Genomic DNA, 24,149 nt, shown 5'->3' on the forward strand with positions numbered 1-24,149 from the left:
TTTTTGAGTCAGAGTTTCACTCTGTCACCCAGGCTGGAGTGCAGTGGCACACTCAGGCCACTGCAGCCTCGACCTGCTGGGCTTAGGCCATCCTTTTGCCTCAGCGTTTTAAGAAGCTGGAATCACAGATGCACACTGCCACACCCTCGTTTTGCCAAATTTCCCAGGCTGGTCTTGAAGCCCGGGGTTTAGGCAGTCCTCTTGCCTCCACCTCTCAAAGTGCTGGGATTATAGGCATGAGCCGAGAGGGAAGATTAATAGTAGTTGTTAAAAAAAATAGTAGTTATTTGAAGAACAACTCTTTTGAAACTAAGGATTGAATAAATTATCATTCTCTCCCCCAACATAATTGGTGAAAATGTAAAAATATCTTTCTATTTTCAGACCTGTTTAAAACGAATTCGACTTGATCTCCCTATTTTACATGAAGATTTTGTTAGCAATAACGGTAAGAATGTAGGTTTATGTACTTTATAACAATTTTGCCTTTTGGATTGAGTTAGGGTGGCAGTGTTACAGAACTGGATCCTTTGTCTATATTTTGTGTATAATTAAAGTACAGTTAAGTACAATACATAGGAATGAGTTAAATGCCCTGGTATATACAGAATGTTATGTATGAAATTTGTTTCTAGCCGAGCTCGGTGGCTCAACCTGTAATCCCAGAGCTTTGGGAGGCTGAGGTGAGTGGATTGCCTGAGCCCACGGGTTCAAGACCCGCCTGGGCAAGTTGGTGAGACCTCATCTCTACAATAAATAAAAAAAAATTAGCTGGGCGTGGTAGCATGCGCCTGTAGTTCCAGCTACTTGGAAGACTTGAGGCGGAAGGATTGCCGGAGCCCAGCAGGTCGAGGCTGCGGTGGCTGGGAGCGGCCACTGCACTCCAGTCTGGGTGACAGTGAGACTCCAACTCAAAAAAAAAAAAAGAAATTTGTTTCTTAGCAATTTGGGAGACTGAAGCAAGAGAATTGCCTGAGCCCAAGGACTTGAGACCAGCCTGGGCAACTTGGTGAGACTTCATCTCTACACTAAATCAAAAAATTAGTCTGGCATAGTGGCACGCACCTGTAGTTCCAGCTACTTGGAAGACTGAGGCAGAAGGATTGCTTGAGCCCAGCAGGTTGAGGCTGCGGTAGCTGTAAGTGTGTCACCGCACTCCAGTGTGGGCCACAGAGTGAGATTCCACATCAAAAAAAAGCAACGAGATTTGTTTCTTAAAGATATGGCTGCACTGCCTGTAGAGATGTTGCAAAAATACTGGGGACGTTAAAAAAAGGTATACACATTTTAAGAGATTTTATTTATGTATCACTTTTCGAAGTTGAATTAAAGGTAGCAATGTGTAATTGCAGAAGTCAAACGTGACTTGTATTTATCTTTTGTTATTGGTATAGAGTATTACAATTTTAATACAGTTTTTTCCTTTTTTAAAATGTGTATTTTTTTTGGCACCCTCTGTGTATTTGGCCATAGAATATGAGCTTTTGAAAATTCTGGTGACCCATTGATCCTTTATAGTGCTTGTTAGTAAATATATATATCAAGATATAATGTGTGTGTGTGTGTGTGTGTGTGTGTGTGTGTGTGTGTGTGTATAAACTAGAAAATGTCTTGGGAGATTAGAATAGTTTGATGATGAAAGGTTAACTTAAAGGACAGATGATGGATATATGACTTTTAGTAAGATCTATGTGACTGTTCCTGGTATTGATTGCATCTGTTAGTCGTACAATGCAACCATAGACAGTCACACATATCAAAACACATGGTTCCTGCCGACAGGGTCTGTATAGTTATCAGATTTTCTGTGCGATGGCTCCATACACATATTTGTTTTTGTTTTTTAACTTTTAATAGGTATGGCAGAAAATACAAGCTTGGTATAGAAAACCCAAAGTTATTTAGACATTTCCTTTAAAAATGTGAAGGAGCATAATTTAAATAATCCAAGATGTACATTTGCTGGTAAGATACGGTATGTACTGTTGGCATAGAATTGGGCACATGTAAAGGAATGAGCTTGCAAAGTACTGATTCCACAGTATGTGCCACTGGACTACTTTCTGAGCTGCCGCTGTGTGATGAAGGCTCAGGGATAAAAGAGCAGTAAGATCAGGCTTCTTCATGGACTGACAGCACCAGACCCTCCAAACCTTTTTTTTTTTTTAAGAATTGGAGTCTCACTCTTGTCGCCCAGGCTGACAGCCACTGCAGCCTCGACCTGCTAGGCTTAGTGATCCTTCTGCCTCAGCCTTCTAGGTAGCTGAAACTATAGACGCATGCCACCATGCCTGGTGAGTTTTTGTGATTTATTGTAGAGATGAGGTCTCACCAGATTCCCCAGGCTGGTCTCAAACCCCAAGGCCCAGGCAAACCTCTTGCCTTGGCCTCCCAAAGTGCTGGGATTACAGGCTGAGCCACTGTGCCTGGCCCTTTTTGATCAGGTAGCACAAAAGTAAAGATGACTGTCTTATTTATTTATTAAATACATGTACTGATATGTACATTTTTGTTCTCATCAAAAATACAATGTGATTTTTTTTGTGTTGGAGTCTCACTTTCATCCAGGCTGGAGTGCAGTGGCACACTCACAGCCACTGCAGCCTCGACCTGCTGGGCCCAGACAATCCTTCCACCTCAGCCTTCCAAGTAGCTGGAACTACAGGCACACGCCACCACGCCTGGCTAGTTTTTTGATTTATTGTAGAGGTGAGATCTTGCCAAGTTTCCCAGGCTGGTCTCAAACCCTGGGCTCAGGTAATCCTTTTACCTTGGCCTCCCAAAGTGCTGAGATTACAGTTGTGAGTCACCATGCCCAGCCCTGAAAATTTTTTTTCAAAAATCTTGGGCCAGGCATAGTGACTCACACCTGTAACGCCAGTTTCTTAGGAGGCTGACATGGGAAGATTGCTTGAGACCAGCCTGGGTAACACAGTACCAAACAAAAACATAGTGGGGTAGGGGGTGGGGGGAATGGGGTGGCGTGTGCGTGTAGCCCCAGCTACTCAGGAGAACTAGCATAGTTAGGGGGACAGAACAAGACCCTGACTGTTATTTTTATTTTTTATTTTTTTGAGTAGGAGTGTCACTCTGTCACCCAGGCTGTAGTATAGTGACATACTCATGACTACTGTAGCCTCAACTTGCTGGGCTAAGGCAATTCTTCAGCCTCAGCCTTCTAAATAACTGGAATCACAGGCGTGCGCCACCATACCTGGCTAATTTTTTGATTTATTGTAGAGACAAGGTCTCGCCATGTTACCCAGGCTGGTCTCTAACCTGTGGGCTCAAGCAATCCTCTCACCTCCGTCTCCCATAGTGCTGGGACTACAGGTGTGAGCCACCATGCCCGGCTCTGTTATTTTTAAAAAATTAAAATCTTGGGCTAACACTTCTTGATACAGTGATTTGAAGGTATGGTTATAGGTTAATTTTTTTTTCAAATCTTGTTTTTTCTCTTACAAAGATACATAATCACTTGTTTGTCTTGCAGACGAATCAGTTGTTACTTTTCTATATTTTTCCAGATGTGAGTCATGCCACTCCTGCTCAGAGCTTTGTGGTGGCCCCTTATGGGACCTGCTGGCCCTCTGGGGTTTGCCCTTGCATCCCTACCCCATTCCCCTAGCTTCTGATTGTCTTTCACTGTTCTCCTCTCACACTGCTTCTACCAAGCTTGCTTCCCGCCTGTTTCTTGAACATTCCGGGCACATTTCTATCCTAAGCCTTTTGCACTCTGACACTTCCTGGAACACTGTCCTCCTCCCCCTTTCAAATCTGCATGACTGTCTTATCCTCTTTAAACTGTCTTCGCGTGTCAACTCAGTGACGTCTCTTCCCTGATTTTCCCAATTTTCCCTGTTAAAATTGCATCCCTGCTGTCCACCATTCCTGATTGCCCTATGATTTATTTTCTCTCTCTTTTTTTAAAAGAGATAGAGGCTCTCTCTCTGTCACCCATGCTGGAGTGTGGTGGCGCCATTATAGTTTACTGCAACCTCAAACTCCTGGGCTCAAGGGATCCTGCCACCTTGGCCTCCCGAAGTGTTAGGCATGAGCTGCTGTACCTGTCCTGATTTCTTTTTTCATTATACTTATTTTTCTTTAATTATTATCTTTTAGTTTGTGTGTACCACAATGATACCACATTGACTATTTCTGACTTTAGCTTCTTTGCCATGATCACTTGCCTATAAATGTTTCAGTGAATGAATTTCTTTTATAGTTTCTAATTTTTCAAAATATTATCCTAGTCAAAGGAACAAGCTGCTTCTTCTAAAAAACATTGTTTATATTAAAGAAGCTGGCCAGGCGAGGTTTGGGAGACTGAATCAAGAGGATTGCCTGAGCCCAGGAGTTTAAGACCAGCCTGGGCAACGTGGCGAGAACTCGCCTCTACATAAATAAAAAAATTAGCTGGGCATGGTGGTGCGTGCCTGTAATCTCAGCTACTTGGAAGACTGAGGTGGAAGGATCGCCTGAGCCCAGCAGGCTGAAGCTACAGTAGCCATGATTGTGCCACTACACCCTAGCCTGGGTGACAGAGTGAGACTCCAATTCAAAAAAAAAAGTCATTTACTATTGAAGATATCTTTCTTTTCATGGCTAACACAAAAAACAGTTCTTTGTGTTTTTCATTATTATTGGTTCAGAACTCTGTAAGTCCTGTAAAGCGAAACGTATCAGAAGCCCCATGTATTTTATAAGTGACTCTAATACTTGTTAACTTCTTTAGCAGTGTACTCTATCAGTATTTTCTGGCAGGAGTGCATTTTGTTATTTTCTTACTACATTTTTTTTTCCATATCAGTAAGGAAAAGTGACTTTTTGTGGTTTTTTTTTTTTTTGACATTTATAAAGAAAAGCATCACAAGCACACACATTGTATATACTGTATACTGACAGAAGTAAAAAAAATGTATCTTCTGCAAATTCACAGTATAAAAAATAGTCTTTTAAATATACACACACACACACATACATGAAAAACAATATATTTTTTAAATCATTGATATTGTATGGGAACCCAATGGCAGCTTCTGAAAAAACCAGAGAACTTGTCACAGAGAACTTGTCTAGCAGAGCTCCTGATTTTGGTGTGGGGGTGATTGGTCTTTTGTTGCAAAAGAGCTCAGAGTACTAACAGGAAAAGTATGATGGCCTAGGTGGTAATAAAATCTCTATTAAACGAAAGTACAATTGTGTGACTAGGGTAGATGGGTAGGTGCCAGGCTCTGGGTCAGAGGCTGCGTGGCTTGTGCCCGCCTCCTGCTGGCTAGTAAACCATGTTCTTCCATTGGCTGCTGAGAACATGGCGTTTGCCAATGCTGCCCTGCCTGCAGGAAGCACCAGTGCTGATTCTATTCTAGCAAGGCTCCCTAAGACCATTGATCTTTGACTATCAAGGAAGTAACTCTAGAGTGTTTGATTGTAAAGGACTGAATAGGATTTAAAATTTTTTTCTAATTTTTTTTCACTGAGAATATGTAGAGCACAAATATGACTTTTAAATCTCATGGAAATAACTGTAAGTTTGTCTTCATGTTTTAAATGTTTTGCTAATTGTGATAGTCTTTTACTATAATTAGCTAATATCTCAAGGTACAATATATACAAAGGACAAAGATAGTATATATAAATTCATATTTCAAATGATGATCTGAATTTTCTGACTTGTTAGATTTGGTGGTATTTATCTTTTTTTTTTTTTTTTTTTTTTTGAGTGGTAGTCTCACTCTGTCAACCATGCTAGAATACAGTGGCACGCTCACAGCTACTACTGCCTCGACCTGCTGGGCTCAAGTGATTCATCCACATCAGCCTCCCAAGTTGCTGGGATCACAGGCGTGTGCCACCACACCCTGCTAATTATTTTGATTTATTGTAAAAACAAAGTCTTGCCAAGTTAGTTTCCCAGGCTGTTCTCAAACAGTGCTCAGGACTGCTCAGGCAGTCCCCTTGCCTCCACCTCCCAAAGTGCTGGGATTACAAGAGTGAGCCAGTGTGCTCAGCCTGCATTTATCTTTCTTTAATCCCGTGATATGTATGATGTAGGGAGAAGGTGAAGTCTCGGTTCTTCCATTTTCATCTTTTCTTGCCTCTTTCTATTCTATCTGTAGGCACTTTGTTAATTTTTCACAATCTTTTAAAGCTACCACTGTACTTTTTGTTGAGGTTGTTTGGTTAAGACAAGATATCTGTCAGGTTCCTTGACTGGGCAGTCAGAAACAGAAATGTCACAGTATGCTGAGACATTTAAAAAACGAATGAGGACCCCATCCCTCTACCCTTCTGCATGCAGGTTAGGAGCTCTGTCACATGCACAAGTGATAGATCATCACTGTCAGTTCTTATTTTAAATATGTTAGTAAACTTAATTTTTCTCAGTTCTTTAATATAAATGGAAGATCTAATATTTACTTTACGTACCATGGTGGATCTTTTTGGAGCATCTTACTTTGAGATAAGTGGTGTACAGGGCTTTGAGTTTATTGACACTAATACTGTAGGGAGCATTGAGTTTTTTAAATAATTAACTTGGAAATGTGTTCACAGATTTCTAAATTTCTTTTTTTTCATGTGTGTCTGTATTTTGCCCAGTAAAAGATAATGGCTAGCTAGGTATGGTAGCTCATGCCTGTAATCCCAGCACTTTGGGAGGCCGAGGTGAGAGGATTGCCTGAGCCCAAGACTTTGAGACCAGCCTGGAAACTTGATGAGATCTTGTCTCTACAATAAATCAAAAAATTAGTCGGGCAGCAGTTCGAGGCTGTGGTGGCTGTGAGTGTTCCACTGTACTCCAGCTGGGGCAATATCGAGATTTTTTTATTCCAACTAAATAAACAAATAAAATATGTTGGTAATGTAGGATAAGAATATGGTTTGAGTTCTTTAAGCTTTTTTTTTCTTGAGTTGGAGTCTCGTTCTGTCACCCAGACTGGAGTGCAGTGGCATGCTCCCGGCCACCGCAGCCTCACCCTGCTGGGCTCCGATAATCCTTCCACCTCACCCTTCCAAGTAGCCGGAACTACAGGCATGTGCTACCATGCCCAGCTAATTTTGATTTATTGTAGAGACGAGGTCTCGTCAAGTTGCCCGGGTGGGTCTTGAACCCACGGGCTCAGGCAATCCACTCGCCTCGGCCTCCCTAAGTGCTAGGATTACAGGCTGAGCCACCAAGCCAACCTAGCTCTTCATTTTTTTAAGGTTTATTTTATTTTATTTTATTTCATTTTTTTGAGTTGGAGTCTCACTCTGTTGCCCAGACTGCGATGCAGTGGCCGCTCCCGGCCACTGCAGCCTCGACCTGCTGGGCTCCGGCGATCCTTACGCCTCAGCCTTCCAAGTAGCTGGAACTACAGGTATGCGCTACCACACCCGGCTGATTTTTTGATTTATTGTAGAGATGAGGTCTCGTCAAGTTGCTCAGGCGGGTCTCGAACCCGTGGGCTCAGGCAATCCACTCACCTCAGCCTCCCAAAGGCGCGGGATTTCAGGCTGAGCCACCGAACCCGGCTTGTTTTATTTTTTTACATTAGAAAATTAGTTTATTTAGATAGTAAATGTGAGAGAGAAAGAGGAGATTCACCTCCCAGGGTAGGAGAAGGGACCAAAGCTAGGAAACATGGCCTGGCCATAGCTTAAAGAGGACATGGCCACACCATAGCAAGGAAATGGCCTTTAATTTATGTACGTATGTATGTATATATGTCAGAGTCTCACTTTATCGTCCAGGCTAGAGTGCAGTGACATGCTCACAGCAAACACAGCCTCAACCTGCTGGACTCAGGCAACCCTTCCACCTCAGCCTTCCAAGTAACTAGAACTATAGGCGGATACCACCACATCCAGCTAATTTTATTTATTTATTGTAGAGGTGAGGTCTTGCCATGTTGCCCAGGCTGGTCTTTAACCCATAGGCTCAGCCAGTCCTCTTGCCTCTGCTTCCCACAGTGCTGGGATTACAGGCATGAGCCACTGCTCCAGGCTTTTATTAGCTAAAAGCATAAAATATTTCTAATCATAACTAAGAACTACTTTTTTCCTTTTTTTTTAAGAAACTGTTTCACTGTTGCCTAGGCTGGTCTCGAACTCCTAGGCTCAAGCAATCATGCTGCCTCAGCCTTTTAAGTGCTGGGATTATAGGCATGAGCTGTTGCACCCAACCTCACACATTTTTTTTTTTTTTGAGTTGGAGTCTCACTCTGTCGCCCAGACTGGAGTGCAGTGGCCGCTCCCAGCCACTGCAGCCTCGACCTGCTGGGCTCCGGCGATCCTTCTGCCTCAGCCTTCCAAGTAGCCGGAATTACAGGCATGTACTACCACGCCCGGCTGATTTTTTGATTTATTGTAGAGATGAGGTCTCGCTGCCCAGGTGGGTCTCGAATCCGCAGGCTCAGGCAATCCACTCACCTCAGCCTCCCAAGGTGCGGGATTACAGGCTGAGCCACTGAGCCCAGCCATATTTTTTAATAGTATTTCCAATTGAGTTAACATGCCTCTTTAAAGTGATGTATATATAAGTTCTTTTACTTACTTCAGTCAATCATGTATTCACAACATTGTAATAACTTCACAAATTGTTTTTCCAGGTCTTGCCACTTTAAACTGTTTTTCAGTTAAAAGTTGCATTAGCACTTTGTCTAACTGGGCTAACACTGTAAATGTACTGGCTTTTTCTTTTCTACTGCAGATGAAGTAGGTGAAAACAGTGGCCATGATGTAACTGCTGCTGTGTTAGATCCCTTTTCTACAGACTCACCTGAAAGTGAGAAGTTTGCTTCTGAGTCAAGTAGAAGCCTAACAGAAGAGCAGCAACAACGGATTGACAGAAATAGACAGCTGGCCTTGGAAAGACGGCAGGCAAAGCTACTGAGTAGTAGTCAGTCCCTAGGAAATGGTAAAGTTTATACTTGGTGTTATGTGCTACCATTAACATATCAATGGCATGTTACAATTTTTAACTTTTCTACTGTCCGCTGAAAGAAAATATTTCTGGGAATAGAAAAGTATGATGTTACATTTATATATATGAAAAGAAGATGGAGTGAGAGAATGTGTATATGTGTTATTTGGAATCCCCAGAATAAATGAGGTGAAGATGATTTACTAGATAGCTGAGTACCTCTTACAATTTTTATTTTAATCATTTAAAATTGATTTTAAGGCAGGCACGGTGGCTCGTTTCTGTAATCCCAGCACTTTGGGAAGCAGAGGTGAGAAGATTGCCTGAGCAATCCTGGACAACCTTAGCGAGACTCGTCTCTGTAATCCAAAAATTAGCCAGGAGCTATGGCTCAAAGTGCTGTAATCCCAGCACTTTGGGAGGAGTTGCCTGAGCTCAGAGGTTCGAGACCAGCCTGAGCAACATGGGAGACCTCGTCTCCACACTGAGTCAAAAAATTAGTCGGGCTTGGTGGCGCATGCCTGTGTTTCCAGCTACTTGGAAGACTGAGGAGGAAGGATCACCTGAGCCCAGCAGGTAGTGGCCATGAGCATGCCACTGCACTCCAGCCTGGGCAAGAGACACTGACTCAAAAAAAAAATATTAGCCACATGTGGTGGTACATTCCTGTAGTTCCAGCTACTTGGAAGACTGAGGCAGAAGGATCACCTGATCCCAGGAGGTTGAGGGCGCAGTGGCCATGAGTATGCCACTGCACTTCAGCCTGGGCGAGTGAGACTCTGACTCTAAGATAGATAGACAGAGTAGGACTCTGAGTCTAAGATAGGTAGGTAGGTAGATTAATTTTAAAAGTTTCAAAAATATATTCTTACCTGACTCTTACTTATATAACATAATATTATCATGAGGATCATAGTTACAGAAAATTTATGATGCTTCTTCCCCAAACATATAAAATGCCTTTCTATACCTATGAAAGATTTGAGAGCAGTTTTTGGTATGACATGAATAGGTTCTAAAATGCCTTGTGTCCTGTGGTGTTACTTTTGGCAACTGTTTATCTGTACCATTCCCTTCTCACTTCTAAAACCACCTTAAAATTTGCTGTTTTGAAAACATAGATAGCCAGGTTTGCTAAAACTCTGTTTTAAAAGAATTCAAGTTGGTTTTGAATGAAATAAGCAGGATTGCATATTTTTTTCTTACTTTTCAATCCAGTTTTTTATATTTTTTTCAAAATGGGAAAATAGAATCAGAATAAGTAGGATATGGTGGCTCATGCCTATAATTTCAGTGGGTGGCCAGTGTGAGAAGTTCACTTGAGCCCAGGGGTTCAAGGCTGCAGTGAACTATGATTGTGCTGTTACGCTCCAGCCTGGAAGACAAAGGGAGACTATTTCAAAAAAACTAGAATAAGCGTGTAGATAACCATGATTTTTTTCAGTTAAAATGAATTTATCTTTATAGATTGATGTTTTTTCCATGTGAAAAATTACTTGAAGACAGAACTGTTGTTGATGGTGGTGACTTCCTTGCTATCACTATCAAAGTATACTTATCCATCAGTGTTTAAGGCTCACCTTCTATTTATAATATACAACTTAAAATTTGATTAAATAGAAATAAGTTTCTTAGTTTCTTACTGTAGATAACTTTGATATAAAACTTTATAGTAATGTTTATTTTGAATAAGAATTTGACTGATTCAGGGGTTTAATACCATTCAGTACTCTTTTGCATTGCTTTTTTTTTTGAGTTGGAGTCTCACTCTGTCACCCAGACTGGAGTGCAGTGGCCGCTCCCGGCCACCGCAGCCTCAACCTGCTGGGCTCCAGCGATCCTTCCACCTCAGCCTTCCAAGTAGCTGGAACTACAGGCATGCGCTACCACGCCCAGCTAATTTTTGACTTATTGCAGAGATGAGGTCTCACCAAGTTGCCCGGGCGGGTCTCTAACCCGCGGGCTCAGGCAATCCACTCACCTCAGCCTCCCAAGGCGTGGGATTACAGGCTGAGCCACTGAGCCCAATTACCTTTTTTTTTTTTTTTTTAAATTTTTAATTTTTTGAGTTGGAGTCTCAATCTGTCACCCAGGCTGGAGTGCAGAGGCACGCTCATGGCTACCCCAGCATTGATCTGCCACAGCCTTCCAAGTAGCCAGAACCACAGGCGTGTGCTACTGCACCTGTCTAATTTTTTATTTATTGTAGAGACAAAGTCTCACCAAATTGCCCAAACTGCGGGCTTAGGCAATCCACTCGTCTCGGCCTCCCAAAGTGCTGGGATTGCAGGCTGACCCACCGAGCCCAGCCCTCTTTTACATTTTAAATGGATATTTGCACATGTATAAAAATAGTTTATTTAGAAAAAGCAATCACAATATTAACTAAGTGATTATGAATTGCATTTCTGCATATATATATATCATATATATAGCATACATATATGATATATATATATATATATATTTGCATTGGCATCTCTGTTGCCCAGGTTAGAGTGCAGTGGCACGCTCATGGCCATCCCAGCATCAGCCTACTGGGCTCTTCAATCCTTCTGCCTCAGCCTTCCAAGTAGCTGGAACTACAGGCACACGCTACCACGCCCAGCTAATTTTTTGTTTATTATAGATATGAGGTCTTGCCAAGTTGCCCAGGCTGGTCTTGAACCCACAGGCTCAGGCAATCCACTCACATTGGCCTCCCAAAGTGCTGGAATTACAGGCTGAGCCACCGAGCCCATCCCTCATCTAATCTTTTGAAGATATTTGCATTTAGGTAAGATTGGACCAGGTGCCTGTGAGTAATGATGATGTGATTCTCTTTCAGACATGTTAACGAACACACCTGGGGCACCAGCAGTTGGAGAAATTAATGCTGGTGAGGATCAAGAGGAGTCAGAGGGATTGGAGAGAGACACTCCAGACAGTCCACATAGGGATGCTCCTAATACATTAAGTGAAGAGGAGGAGTTAAAATCAGAGGAAACACGAATGGACCAGTCTTTTTTTTAAAAATGTGTAATAGTAACTTTGTGGTTCATCTACTACGAGAAATGCCTTGTGTCATGTGGTGTCACTTTTGACGGCTGTTTATCTGTAGCATCTTCTTCTCACTTCTAAAACTGCCTTAAAATGTGCTGTTTTTAAAACACTGTGGGTTTGGAAACCAGATAGCCAGGTTTGCTAAAACTATTTTAAAAGAATTGCAGGCTGGGTGCAATGGCTTATGCCTATAATCCTAGCACTTTGGGAGGCCGACGTGAGAGGATTGCCTGAGCCCACAGGTTCGAGACCAGCCTGGGCAACTTGGCAAGACCTTGTTTCTACAATACATCAAAATAATTGGGGTGGGGAGGATAATTAGCCAGATGTAGTGGCGTATGCCTATAGTTCCAGCTACTTGGAAGGCTGAAGCAGAAGAATCGCCTGAGCCCAGCAGGTCGAGGCTGTGGTGGCCATGAGTATGCCGCTGCACTCTAGCCTGGATGATAGAGTGAGACTCCAACTTAAAATAAAAAAAAAAGATGTAAATATCACTGGGCACAGTGACTCCAGCCTGTAATCCCAGCACTTTTGGAGGCTGAGCTAGGAAGATCACTTGAGACCAGGAGTTTGAGACCTGGGCAATAAAGTGAGACCCCCATCACTATAAAAAATAGCTGGTTGTGGTAGTGTGCATTTGTGGTCCCAGCTACTTGGGAGACTGAGGCAGGAGAATCCCTTGAGTCCAAGAGTTCATGGCTGTGATGAGCCCTGATCATGCTACTGCACTCTTGCCTGGGCAATAGAATGGAACCCTGTCTGAAGAAAATAAAAGTAAATATCCATTGAATATTAATGTACATTTTTAAAAAGTAGTAAAAATAATTATCTTGTAAACTATTTCTAGAGGCATTATGAACATTTGTAATTGCTATTTCTGCAGTTTACACTTTTGCAATTGTGTAAGGTTTTTATGTGTTTCTTGAGTCACTTTAATACTTAAAAGCTCACATGAAGCTGGGCTTGGTGGCTCAGTCTGTAATCCCGCGCCTTGGGAGGCTAAGGTGAGTGGATTGCCTGAGCCCGCGGGTTCGAGACCTGCCCGGCCAACTTGGTGAGACCTCATCTCTACAATAAATCAAAAAATTAGCCGGGGATGGTAGCATGCGCCTGTAGTTCCAGCTACTTGGAAGGCTGAGGCGGAAGGATCGCCGGAGCCCAGCAGGTCAAGGCTGCAGTGGCCGGGAGCGGCCACTGCACTCGAGTCTGGGCAACAGAGTGAGACTTCAACTCAAAAAAAAGGAAAAAAAGCTCACATGAAAGACATATGTTGCCTGGCTTTCATAGGTGCTAAGGGAAGTTCAAAGAAAACTTTTTGGTACCTTACTAGTTGGAGAAAAACTTGCCAAATATCCTGGGGAGCATAGCATCTGCAAAGAATTCACAGGAAAGAGCTTGTATTTGGTGGAGGAGATTCCAAGTATTGGGAAGTATATGTACAGCAATGATACAGAAATAAAGATTGAGGCAATAAGGGAGATTTGGAATGGTGACTTAGAAGATAGAAGCGTTAGGGCCAGAAGGTGAGGACCTGACTGGAGCTCCTCCTGTGGTGGAGGGGGAGTTGCAAAGTCTGGTTCTGGTTCTTGGCAGGAGACTGCCATGGAGGGTGGGAAAGGCAAAGCTAGTTTTTACAAAGAAGGAGACTGGGGGCTGGGCTTGGTGGCTCAGTTTGTAATCCCGCACTTTGGGAGGCTGAGGTGAGTGGATTGCCTGAGCCCACGGGTTAGAGACCCGCCTGGGCAATTTAGTGAGACCTCATCTCTACAATAAATCAAAAAAAATTAGCCAGGCGTAGTGGCGCGCGCCTGTAATTCCGGCTACTTGGAAGGCTGAGGTGGAAGGATCGCCAGAGCCCAGCAGGTCAAGGCTGCAGTGGCCAGGAGTGGCCACTGCACTCCAGTCTGGGTGACAGAGTGAGACTCCGACTCAAAAAAAAAAAAGGAGACTGGGAAGATTACCCTCTGTGAGCAGGGTTCATGTTTGTAAAGAGAGTCCCATCTTCTCTCCCCTTGGGGAAGGAGCAGGGTGATGGTACTATAATGGATTCCAGCCACAAGGCCAGGAGGGGAAAGCATTTTTCAGGCTTTCAGACTCATGGTGGGGACAGGGAATGACAAACACGGTTTGCTTGAAAAGCCAGGAAGTTGAGCACAAGAACATGTGGGATGGGTACAGGGGAGGGACCTTTGGGGAACAGTTCCCCTGCTGGGAACTACCATTTGATGGGCCCAGAGGCACCTGCATGGAGAGGATAGGATGTGGCTTATTTGCTGCCTGTGGGAATCAGCTGGAAGATGGAGACCAGTGCCTGGAGAAACAGCAATCTCAGGAGGATGTTCAGCCTCCAGCCACCCTCTTGAGCCGGGTCAGAGAGCAGTGATTGAGGAGGAAGAGCTGCCTTCCCCAGTGGGGGGTATGCTGCAAAGTAACATGTTTTTTTTTTTTTTTGAGTTGGAGTCTCATTCTGTCGCCCAGACTGGAGTGCAGTGGCCGCTCCCGGCCACCACAGCCTTGACCTGCTGGGCTCCGGCGATCCTTCCGCCTCAGCCTTCCGAGTAGCTGGAACTACAGGCATGTGCTACCACGCCCGGCTGATTTTTTTATTTACTGTAGAGATGAGGTCTCGCCAAGTTGCCGGGCGGGTCTCGAACCCGCGGGCTCAGGTAATCCCCTAACCTCAGCCTCCCAAGGTGAGACTCTAACTCAAAAAAAAAAAAAGGCCAGCATCCTGCCTTGCACAGCCACCATCTACTGTTTACAAAGTAAACAAGTTTTTAAATTTACAATTAAGTTTGCGAACTTATCCTAGAAAACGTGCTCCATACCTTATTGCTGAATATCACTATGGTCACCTTCAAAGTATTCCCCTTGGGAAGCTATACACCAATGCCAGTGCCCAGTCCACCTGTCAAAGCAATTTTGGAGCTCTTTTTTGGGAATGGCCATCAGTGCTATTGTACTACCCTTGATGTCCCGAATCAACAAACTGTCTTCCAATATTTCCTTTATCTTTAGGTAAAGAAAGAATTCATTGGGGGACTAGATCAGGTGAGTAGGGAGGGTGTTCTGATTACAGTTACTTGTTTACTGGCTAAAAGCTCCCTCACAGACAGTACTGTGTGAGCTGGTGCATTGTGATGCAAGAACTCCTTTTTTGGACACACCTTTCTCATGCCAAGGCTTTAAGATTTTCCTGTTTCTCGGTCGATGTTTATCTGGTCTGCTATGCTTCTCGCAGCTGCTGATTTTCATGCACAATTCGATGAATTTTTGCAATGTTTTCATCATTCTGCTTGTTACTAGCTGTCCTGATCACTTCAGTGATGCTTTCTCTCCCCTCAGAAAAACATGTAATCCTTTTCTACATTGCCGCTTTCTTCATGGCATTATTCCCATAAACTTGGGCTGTGTCCGATTTCACAGTCCAAGTTTAACAAGAAATGTAATGTTTGTTCGTTGCTCTAATTCAAGCTCTGACATTCTCATGACAATTGCTCTGATGGCCGTTCCAGAAAGTGTTCCAAAATTCCTTTGAGAGGTGAACTAAGTGCTTGTGTTGGGGCATAGCTTCCCAAGGAGAGTACGTCAAAGGTGGCTGTAGTGATACTCAGCAATGAGATATGTAGCACTGTTTAAGGGTGAGTTTGTGAACTTAATTGTCAGACCTTGTACTCACTACCAAAAAATCAGTTTCCTAAATGGCCTATTTTCACTTTATTTAATCAGATAACATTTTACATGTCTGTGAAATAGCTACCCAGTTCTGACTGACTAGAGCACTGAGTAATACACAAGATTGGTTAAATGTTAAGTTTGAAAAGATAGTCACACAAGACAAAGGTCTTTTAATGGAGTAGTTCATATTCTACAACTGCTTGAAACGTCCAGGAGAGCCAGGTCCCTGATCTCCTCTAGAAGCATATACAGGCTTTTTCCCTTTGTCTGGCGATATTCCTGATACTCTTCCTGAATGCTGTCTCTTGGGACCTCCTGGGCAAGCTGAGCTTCCTCCACGGATCTGGTGACTTCCTTCACCAAGTCACTCTTCAGCAGGAGAGCACTCTGAAGAAAGGGCTCTGCACCTGGTGTCATGTGCAGTTTGTTGCTTATGATCTCAAGTCTGATTATATCTGAATGGCAGCGGGAGGCCTGTACAGATATTCTTACCTACACAGAGGAGAAACACACTTTACTAAATCACAGTCTTTGTTCTTTACCTTGAAAATAATAACATATATAGAGACTTACTGTGACATGGTCAAACAAGTGGAATGTGACAGACGCCCCTTCTGTTGTGGTAGAGGTGATTTTGTTCTGAGACCGCTGAAGGGATCCTGGTTTCCACTCAGAATGGCCATCTGGGCCACATGAGATCACTAAACCATCTTTATTTTTTAGATAAGCAGCACCTTTAATTCCAAACCTAAATCATTGCCAGAATAGAAATCCAGAGATAACATATTGTTAGCATGCAGATCCTGTATACTCATTTGGATGTCAGTTTTTCCTCTAGATTAAAAACAAAACCCTTTTCCTATGCTCTACCTCCAAATTTTTATCTCACCTTAGCAGATGGAAATGCAAATGTTTTATTAAAGTAAAGTAAAAGACTAAGATTGATTGAGAAGGACATGTATACATATCCCAGTCTCCTACTTATATGCTGAGTTATACATTATGCACATAAGGTCTCTTTACAGCTGCCTAAATATTTTAATAAGTCACATCTGTACTGTTGTATTCTACACTCTAGTTGATCTGTGACTTTTTGCACCACTGCTGGGGCTGGAACACACCTTGGTAGGAATAGGAGTACGCCGTTGGTTCTAATGGAATAGATCACACCGTCGGATGTGCAGCGCTCCTCGGCCTCGGGGTCCCTGTCTCGGAAGTACATGCACTGGAAGAGCTCGGTCGATTGCTTCTGAGCGCGCTGTGCTGCCTGGAAGAGCATGGCCCATGGTGTTACCACAGGCATACCCAACGCTCCCAGAGTGAATGGGAAATTCAAGTCCCACAGAAACAACTACACAAGACTAGACTCTATATAACTGTTAATACACAAGTTATTTTCTATTGCGAGTTAAGTCACTTTTTGTAGGAAACTAACCATCTAGTATTATCCCCTCACTGTGTCTTAGAAAATGAATTCTCTTAAAAAATAAAACCTATTAGTAGTTCATCAAATTAGAGATTGGCAAGTTTTGATTTTAGGTACAGAAAGTATCTTGCATGGCTTGCCCTTCTCTTCAGCTTGTGCTTCCTAAATCCTGCTGGAGGAGCCTTCTGTGGAGGAGACAATTGAGTGACATGTCTTATGCATGTACACTTCTTGGCTCAGCAATTCCATTTCTAGGGCTGTGTGCAGGTGATAGATAGTCTTAGAAGTCTGTAAATGAGCTGGGCTCGGTGGCTCAGCCTGTAATCCCGTGCTTTGAGAGGCTGAGGTGAGTGAATGGCCTGAGCCCGCGGGTTCGAGACCTGCCTGGGCAACTTGGCGAGACCTCATCTATACAATAAATCAAAAATAAAATTAGTCAGGCGTGGTAGTGCGCACCTGTAGTTCCAGCTACTTGGAAGGCTGAGGCGGAAGGATCGCCGGAGCCCAGCAGGTCGAGGCTGCGGTGGCTGGGAGCGGCCACTGCACTCCAGTCTGGGCGACAGAGTGAGACTCCAACTCAAAAAAAAAAAAAAAAAGGAAATCTGTAATGTGTATTCATAGCAGCATTGCCCACCAACACCTTCTACAGTGATGGAAATGTTCTGTATCGGGGTGCCTTATAGGCAGCCTCAAACCACAACTGGCTTCTCAACACATGAAGTGTGACTAGTGTGGCTGAGGAACTGAGTTTCTACTTCTAATTTTAGTTAAATTTAAACAGCCAACGTGGCTAGTAGCTACAATATTGCATAGCAGAAAACTAGAAAACTGGACACAGAAAATTAAACATTTAGGCAGTTTCTAACTTTCTGCATCACCCAATGGTCTATTTTCATGCTGCACAATCTGGTAGCAACTATTAATAGTAACAACATGAACAAAATAGAACACCAAGCAGCTTCTAAAATGATGATATAACATCCTGTGTTTTCACAACAGGTGTGTTAACTGAAAGCAGATTTACAACAGCAACGTGGGGTGTGTGTGTTTGTATGTGTGTGTGTATTTTTTGAGTCAGGGTCTTACTGTGTTGCCCAGGCTGCAGTGGCATGATCATGGCCCACCACAGCCTCATCAGGGCTCAGGTGATTCTCCCACCTCAGACTCCTGAGTGGCTGGGACTATAGGCACACACTACCACGCCTGGCTAATTTTTGTATTTTGTGTAAAGATAAGGTCTCACTACGTTGCCCAGGTTGGTCTCAGATTCCCACATCAAGCAATCCTTCTACCTTGTCCTCCAATGTGAGCATTGTCTGAAAATGGTAACAAGGGTGGTCTCAGGTGCTTACAGAGTAGGTGATCTTGTCTTCATGTCTTTATGCATTACCTGAGCCTTTACATTCTCATCTTTTGGTAAAAAAAAATCTAATCTACTGTCATATCTCCCATACCACATACATTACCTCAAAACATGTGTAAATATATGGAAAGCAGTGGCTAGAATAATTTTATAGAATATATGATACTTCACTCTACTACACAATAAAGCTGATACTCTCTTAGCAAGAGATGATAGGTAATATAATTTTTAAATTCCTTCTTACTCGGTTTCTGTTGTTGATATGTCTGCATAATTCCTCAAGATCTTTGTTGCTGAACAAATTTTCCTTTATTTCCATTTTCTTATCTTTTGAAATAGCTGCCAGTAACAGTCGGTGTACTATGATATCTGAATATCTTCTTATTGGAGAAGTAAAGTGGGTGTATTTATCTAGTGCAAGACCTTCAAAAAGAAACCAAAAGATCAAAATAAACAACAAAAAAATGGTTTTTAAGCAACTTGCTCACACTGACAGCAATATGGGAACAAGCTAACTCGCACCATAGTGGTGGAACTCCTCCTCCGCACAGGACCCGGTGGAGAAGTACAGCGCGTTGGCCATGGCCTGCGTGGCCATTGAGCGCAACAGCCTGTTCACGACGGGATCGCCAGGGTCATTCGCTTTATCCAGGGAGTCGGCCAGCGTTTTGTTGGACCTGACAACAGAACAGAAAGGCCTTTAGTGACTCACAGACAAGTGAGCACTCTGAGTGGTACTACCACTTACCAGGCTGAGTACCTTCACCTGCCAGTAGTTATATTTATTTTGGACACACTTGACAAGCAACTCTTTTCAGGTACAGAAATCTAGTTTGCTTTAAGGTTTAAACAAAGCAAGAGTGAATTTAAATAAATGTCTTAGGTAGTAAAGAGTGACATGCTGACTAATTCTGTGTTAAGTCAGTGCTTGGCCACAGTAGGTAGTCAAACACTCTTTGGATTGAATTTCTTTTTCTTTTTTGAGTTGGAGTCTCATTCTGTCGCCCAGACTGGAGTGCAGTGGCCGCTCCCGGCCACCGCAGCCTCAACCTGCTGGGCTCTGGCTATCCTTCCACCTCAGCCTTCCAAGTAGCTGGAACTACAGGCGCGTGCTATCACGCCCGGCTAATTTTTTGATTTTTTTGTGGCAATGAGGTCTCACCAAGTTGCCCAGGCGGGTCTCGAACTTGCGGACTCAGGCATTCCACTCACCTCAGCCTCCCAAGGCGCGGGATTACAGGCTGAGCCACTGAGCCCAGCTGGACTGAATTTCTAACACTCTTTTTTTTTTTTTGAGTCAGAGTCTCTGTTGCCCAGGCTGGAAGGCAGTGGCATGCTCACAGCCACTGCAGCCTCGACCTGCTGGGCTCAGGCAATCCTTCTGCCTCAGCCTTCCAAGTAACTGGAACTACTGGTTTATTTATTATTATAGAGATGAGGTCTCGCCATGTTGCCCAGGCTGGTCTTGAACCCTTGGGCTCAGGCAATTCTCCTGCCTCCACCTCCAAAGAGCTGGGATTATAGGCGTGACCTTAGACATCCTTCGTAAGTCAAAGAATGCACTTGGTGCACAAATAAGATAAACCTACATTAGTTCTTTTTAAAAGAGATAGGAAACTATTTATTTATTCTCAAGACAGCAATTTTTAAATCCCCAGGAAATATATCTTAAAAACAAGACTAATAATACAACATAGAACTCAGTTCTGTATTGTGGCTACTTAAGAGGAACGGGGAAGGCGGGCAGGACCAAAGAGGAACAAAAGAGCAATGTGTTCAGGGGTACCACGGGAGCTTTCAATTATTAGACAGATTCTATTCAGATCCTGGTTCTGCCCTGACTGTTAAATTATATGCAAGTTACTTAATTTCTCTAGATTTAACTTCCCCATCTGTAAGATATGAATAATACCACCATCACCTCAGTGTTGTAAGAATTAATCAAGAGGAAATCTGAAGCCTTTGCCATGTGTGTCTGGCATGCATGCAGCTCAACTGGTGACCACCACCCAAAAAACACTTGCTTGAAGGCAGAAGCAAAAAAATAAAATAAAATAAAATAAAAGTCTCTGTGGCTTATAATTCCTTTACTTTGAGGCCAAGGCAGGAGAATCGCTAGAACCCAGGAGTGTGAGACCAGCCTGGGCAACATAGCAAGACCGTTTCTACAGAAATAAAAATGAAAAATAGGCCGGGCTATGTGGCTTAGCCTGTAATCCCAGCAATTTGGGAGGCTGGGGTGAGTGGATTGCCTGAGCCTGCGGGTTCAAGACCAACTGGGCAATTTGGCAAGACCATGTCTCTGCAATAGATCAAAACCTAGTGGGGCGTGGTAGCGCAAGCCTGTAGTTCCTGCTCGCTCTGTCACCAGGCTGGAGTGTACTGGCATGCTCATGGCCACCGCAGCCTTGACCTGCTAGACTCAGGCAATCCTTCTGCTTCAGCCTTCCAAGTAGCTGAAACCACTGTGCCCAGCTGCTGCATTAAAAAGTACTGAAATTGCTGGGTGGTGTGTTGTAATCCCAGCACTCTGAGAGGCAGATACGAGAGGACTGCCTGAGCCCATGGGTTCCAGATCAGCCTGGGCATCATGGAGACCTCATCTGTAAAATAAATTAAAATTAGCCAGGCATGGTAGCACACACCTGTAGTTTCAGCTAATTGGAAGGCTGAAGCAGGATTGCCTGGATCCAGCAGGTCAAGGCTGTGGTGGCCATGAGCATGCCAGTACACTCCAGCCCGGTGACAGAGTGAGGCTCTGACTAAAAAAAAAAAATTACTGGGCAACCCCTTTGGGTCCTCTCCCACTGTGGGAGCTTTTCTGTCCTCTCAATAAGTCCTGCTTTCTTTAAAAAAAAAAGTATTGAAATTAACAGAATTACTTCTTGATACTTGCCTACGGGGTAGATGAAATTAAATCAAGGGCAACTGGTTCTTTACTTCTGTATTACAAGTTGTACTGGGTCGAAATTATGCCTAAATAATGAAGAGAGAAGAATGTCTCCTCAAAAATGAAGAGTGTTTTCTATTTTTGGTCAAGGTTCTGGCTGTCGCATTTTTTTGTTTTGTTTTGTTTTGTTTTTGAGTTGGAGTCTCACTCTGTTGCCCAGACTGGAGTGCAGTGGCACGCTCCCGGCCACTGCAGCCTCGACCTGCTGGGCTCCGTGATCCTTCCGCCTCAGCCTTCCAAGTAGCCGGAACTACAGGCATGTGCTACCACGCCTGGTTAATTTTTGATTTATTGTAGAGATGAGGTCTCACCAAGTTGCCCGGGTGGGTCTTGAACCCACAGGCTCAGGCAATCCACTCACCTCAGCCTCCTGAAGTGCTGGGATTATAGGCTGAGCTACCGAGCCTGGCCCTGGCTGTCGCATTTTAAGAACTGCCGTAAGATACCTAAACGTACAGCTCTCCCCCCAGCCTCTGCCCTTTAAGAGAGGAATACCGCGTGTCCATGAAGAAGCCCTTGGCTCTGGCGCACTCCCGCAGCTCGGAGAAGAACTCCTGGTGTGGAGGGGGGTGCTGGCGCAGCAGAGCCTGGTGGGGAAAGCTCTCCCAGATCTTCCTGGCCACCCAGTGGTTGGCCAGGATCATGCACTCCGCCACCGTCTCATGGACCTCCAGTGGCTGCTTGGGGATGAGGTCATGGATGTTCTTCTTCTCGTCTAGCTGAATATGCACCTCCACTCCCTCCAGCTCCAGGGCACCGCAACGGTTGCGTTTGGCCCGGACATGGCGGGCTATGTCTGTCAGCTTGCCCACTGCCCATGCCAGCTCCTCCAGTCTGGTCCGACGACTCTCCTCATCCAGGGCCCTGAGCTCTGGAATCTCCTCCACCACACTGAAGTTTCCATCCAGAAGCTCCTGGGCCACTTCGTAGAACAGTTTGTACGCAGATCGGATGATGGTCCTGCCATACCATACTCTTCTGATTTCATAGGAGGTCTTATCCAGCTCCCACAGGACACTGACAGCATACCTGCAATGCCAGCAACATTTTGTTATTCACAATTCCGTTATTCTATTTCTGAAGCAAGCAGAGCTTGACCCAAACTGTAACTTAAAAAAATGAAACTGCTACAAGTTCTGGTTCAATTTCTCAAGACAGCCACTCTACCACTAAATCAAACATTTTAAAGTAGAACAACAATGTTAGACTAGGTGCTGCTGAGTTCTGAAAAAATATGAAAAATGAGTTCACATGTGATATTACAAACCTACCTTACGGTCTCCACTTTGATTAAAATAGCATGGCACTGACAGAGTCAATGCATCTGAACTCCTCAGCAAATTAGAGCAAAGTCTTTCCAGTCCTACAAGATGACACTGAACTGTGATGTCAATCTTGATGGTGGGCTAATCAGGGGAAAGTTCACTTGGTAACTTTGCCACCAAACCACTTCATGTAAAAATACATACATTTGCAACACATAAAAACAAACAGCTAATTTTCCTATTATGTTAAGAGTTTTTACAAATTAATTAGTAAGAAATCATGAACTCAAAAGAAAAACAAGCAAAGAACATAAAGTAGTTCACAGAAAAGGATATGTGACGGTTAAACATACCAAAAATGTTTAACTTCACTGATAATAGAGAAAATGCAAATTCAAGCCACTCTAAGAGACCAATTTTCATGTATCAAACTGGCAAAGAAAAAAAATGTAACATGTTGGCAAGGCTGTAGGGAAATAAATACCCTCACTCCCTGCTGATGGGAGCATAACTGGTACAACTTGAAGGAGGACAACTTGACTATATCGATCTTATCATAAATGCACATACCCTTGACATAGAAATTCCATTTCTAGGAATTTCTCCTTCACAGATACTGTACTTTAGAAAATATGAAATGACTTATGTTCAAAGTAATTCAGTACAGCCTCATTCATAATAGCAAAAGACTGGAAACTCTCCAAATTTCCATAGATAAGCAACTATGATTAATTAGGAATGATCTCCAAGACTCACGAAGTTAAAAAAAATTAAGATGCTGAGCAGTTATGCAATGCCACCATTTGTATAAAAAAGGAAGATTACATATCCATATTTGTGTGTTGGTATGTACATTATATCTAGAAAAACACAGGAGTTGGTGACAGAGAAAGAGCATTTCATTAAATATCTTTTGGAACCTATGCATTTGGGACCGTATGATTTTATTACCTATTGAAAGATAAACATAAACTTTATAACAAATAAACAAACACTCCCCAAATTCATGATCCTCATGCAAAACGACTTCCACCAGGGGGTGCACAAGCACGAGGCGACATGCACTTGTCCCTGGACTTCAACTAAAAGCCAGCACAGAGGGAGACACACTTCAGCCAGTGGAGAGAAAATGTGGGGACTGGAGGGATTAAGCTGCCCCAATATGTGGAGTTAAGACAGAGAGGACAAGGGAAGGGGGGTAAGTGGAGCACATCAGAGGAAGAAGTAGGGGCCTGGTCAGCAGCAGCAAGAGCCAAAAAAACGTCAAGACAAACCTCTAAACCCACCTGTCAACACCACCCAGGAGGGAGCACAGGTCAGTGCTGAGCACGGAGGGCAGCATATCATAGCGCCGGTCAGCTAGGTAGTATGTGGTGGCCCTGTGAATGAGAGAAGGCAACACAACCTTCAGAGTGAGAGGCAGGACTGCTGACTGCATGACTAAGGGAGTTAAATGAGCCAGGCTCGGTGGCTCAGCCTGTAATCCCGCGTCTTGGGAGGCTGAGGTGAGTGGATTGCCT

At 43.6% G+C, this 24,149-nt stretch overlaps 2 protein-coding genes across 3 annotated transcripts in view; one reads left to right on the forward strand and one right to left on the reverse strand.

Annotated features, from left to right (window-relative positions):
- The window catches only part of TIPIN (TIMELESS interacting protein), an 18,039-nt gene extending 5,908 nt beyond the window's left edge, over positions 1–12,131 (forward strand). Inside the window, exons 5-7 of the mRNA XM_008058471.2 lie at positions 385–448; positions 8,693–8,899; positions 11,733–12,131. Coding sequence (XP_008056662.1) covers positions 385–448; positions 8,693–8,899; positions 11,733–11,917 — 456 coding nt within the window. The 3' untranslated portion in view covers positions 11,918–12,131. The remainder of the gene's footprint in view (positions 1–384; positions 449–8,692; positions 8,900–11,732) is intronic.
- Positions 12,132–15,649: 3,518 nt separating this feature from the next.
- Positions 15,650–24,149, reverse strand: part of DIS3L (DIS3 like exosome 3'-5' exoribonuclease) — a 37,766-nt gene continuing 29,266 nt past the window's right edge. For both annotated transcript variants that reach the window (XM_008058473.1, XM_021712560.1), the window contains 7 exons: positions 23,916–24,008; positions 21,860–22,393; positions 18,937–19,091; positions 18,659–18,837; positions 16,747–16,892; positions 16,199–16,373; positions 15,650–16,117 (listed from right to left, as the gene is read on the reverse strand). In XM_008058473.1, coding sequence (XP_008056664.1) covers positions 15,809–16,117; positions 16,199–16,373; positions 16,747–16,892; positions 18,659–18,837; positions 18,937–19,091; positions 21,860–22,393; positions 23,916–24,008 — 1,591 coding nt within the window. In that variant the 3' untranslated portion in view covers positions 15,650–15,808. The remainder of the gene's footprint in view (positions 16,118–16,198; positions 16,374–16,746; positions 16,893–18,658; positions 18,838–18,936; positions 19,092–21,859; positions 22,394–23,915; positions 24,009–24,149) is intronic.

Source organism: Carlito syrichta, unplaced genomic scaffold (genome assembly GCF_000164805.1).
Source record: "Carlito syrichta isolate Samal-C Ts95f unplaced genomic scaffold, Tarsius_syrichta-2.0.1 Scaffold303358, whole genome shotgun sequence".
Taxonomy (NCBI): Eukaryota; Metazoa; Chordata; class Mammalia; order Primates; family Tarsiidae; genus Carlito; species Carlito syrichta.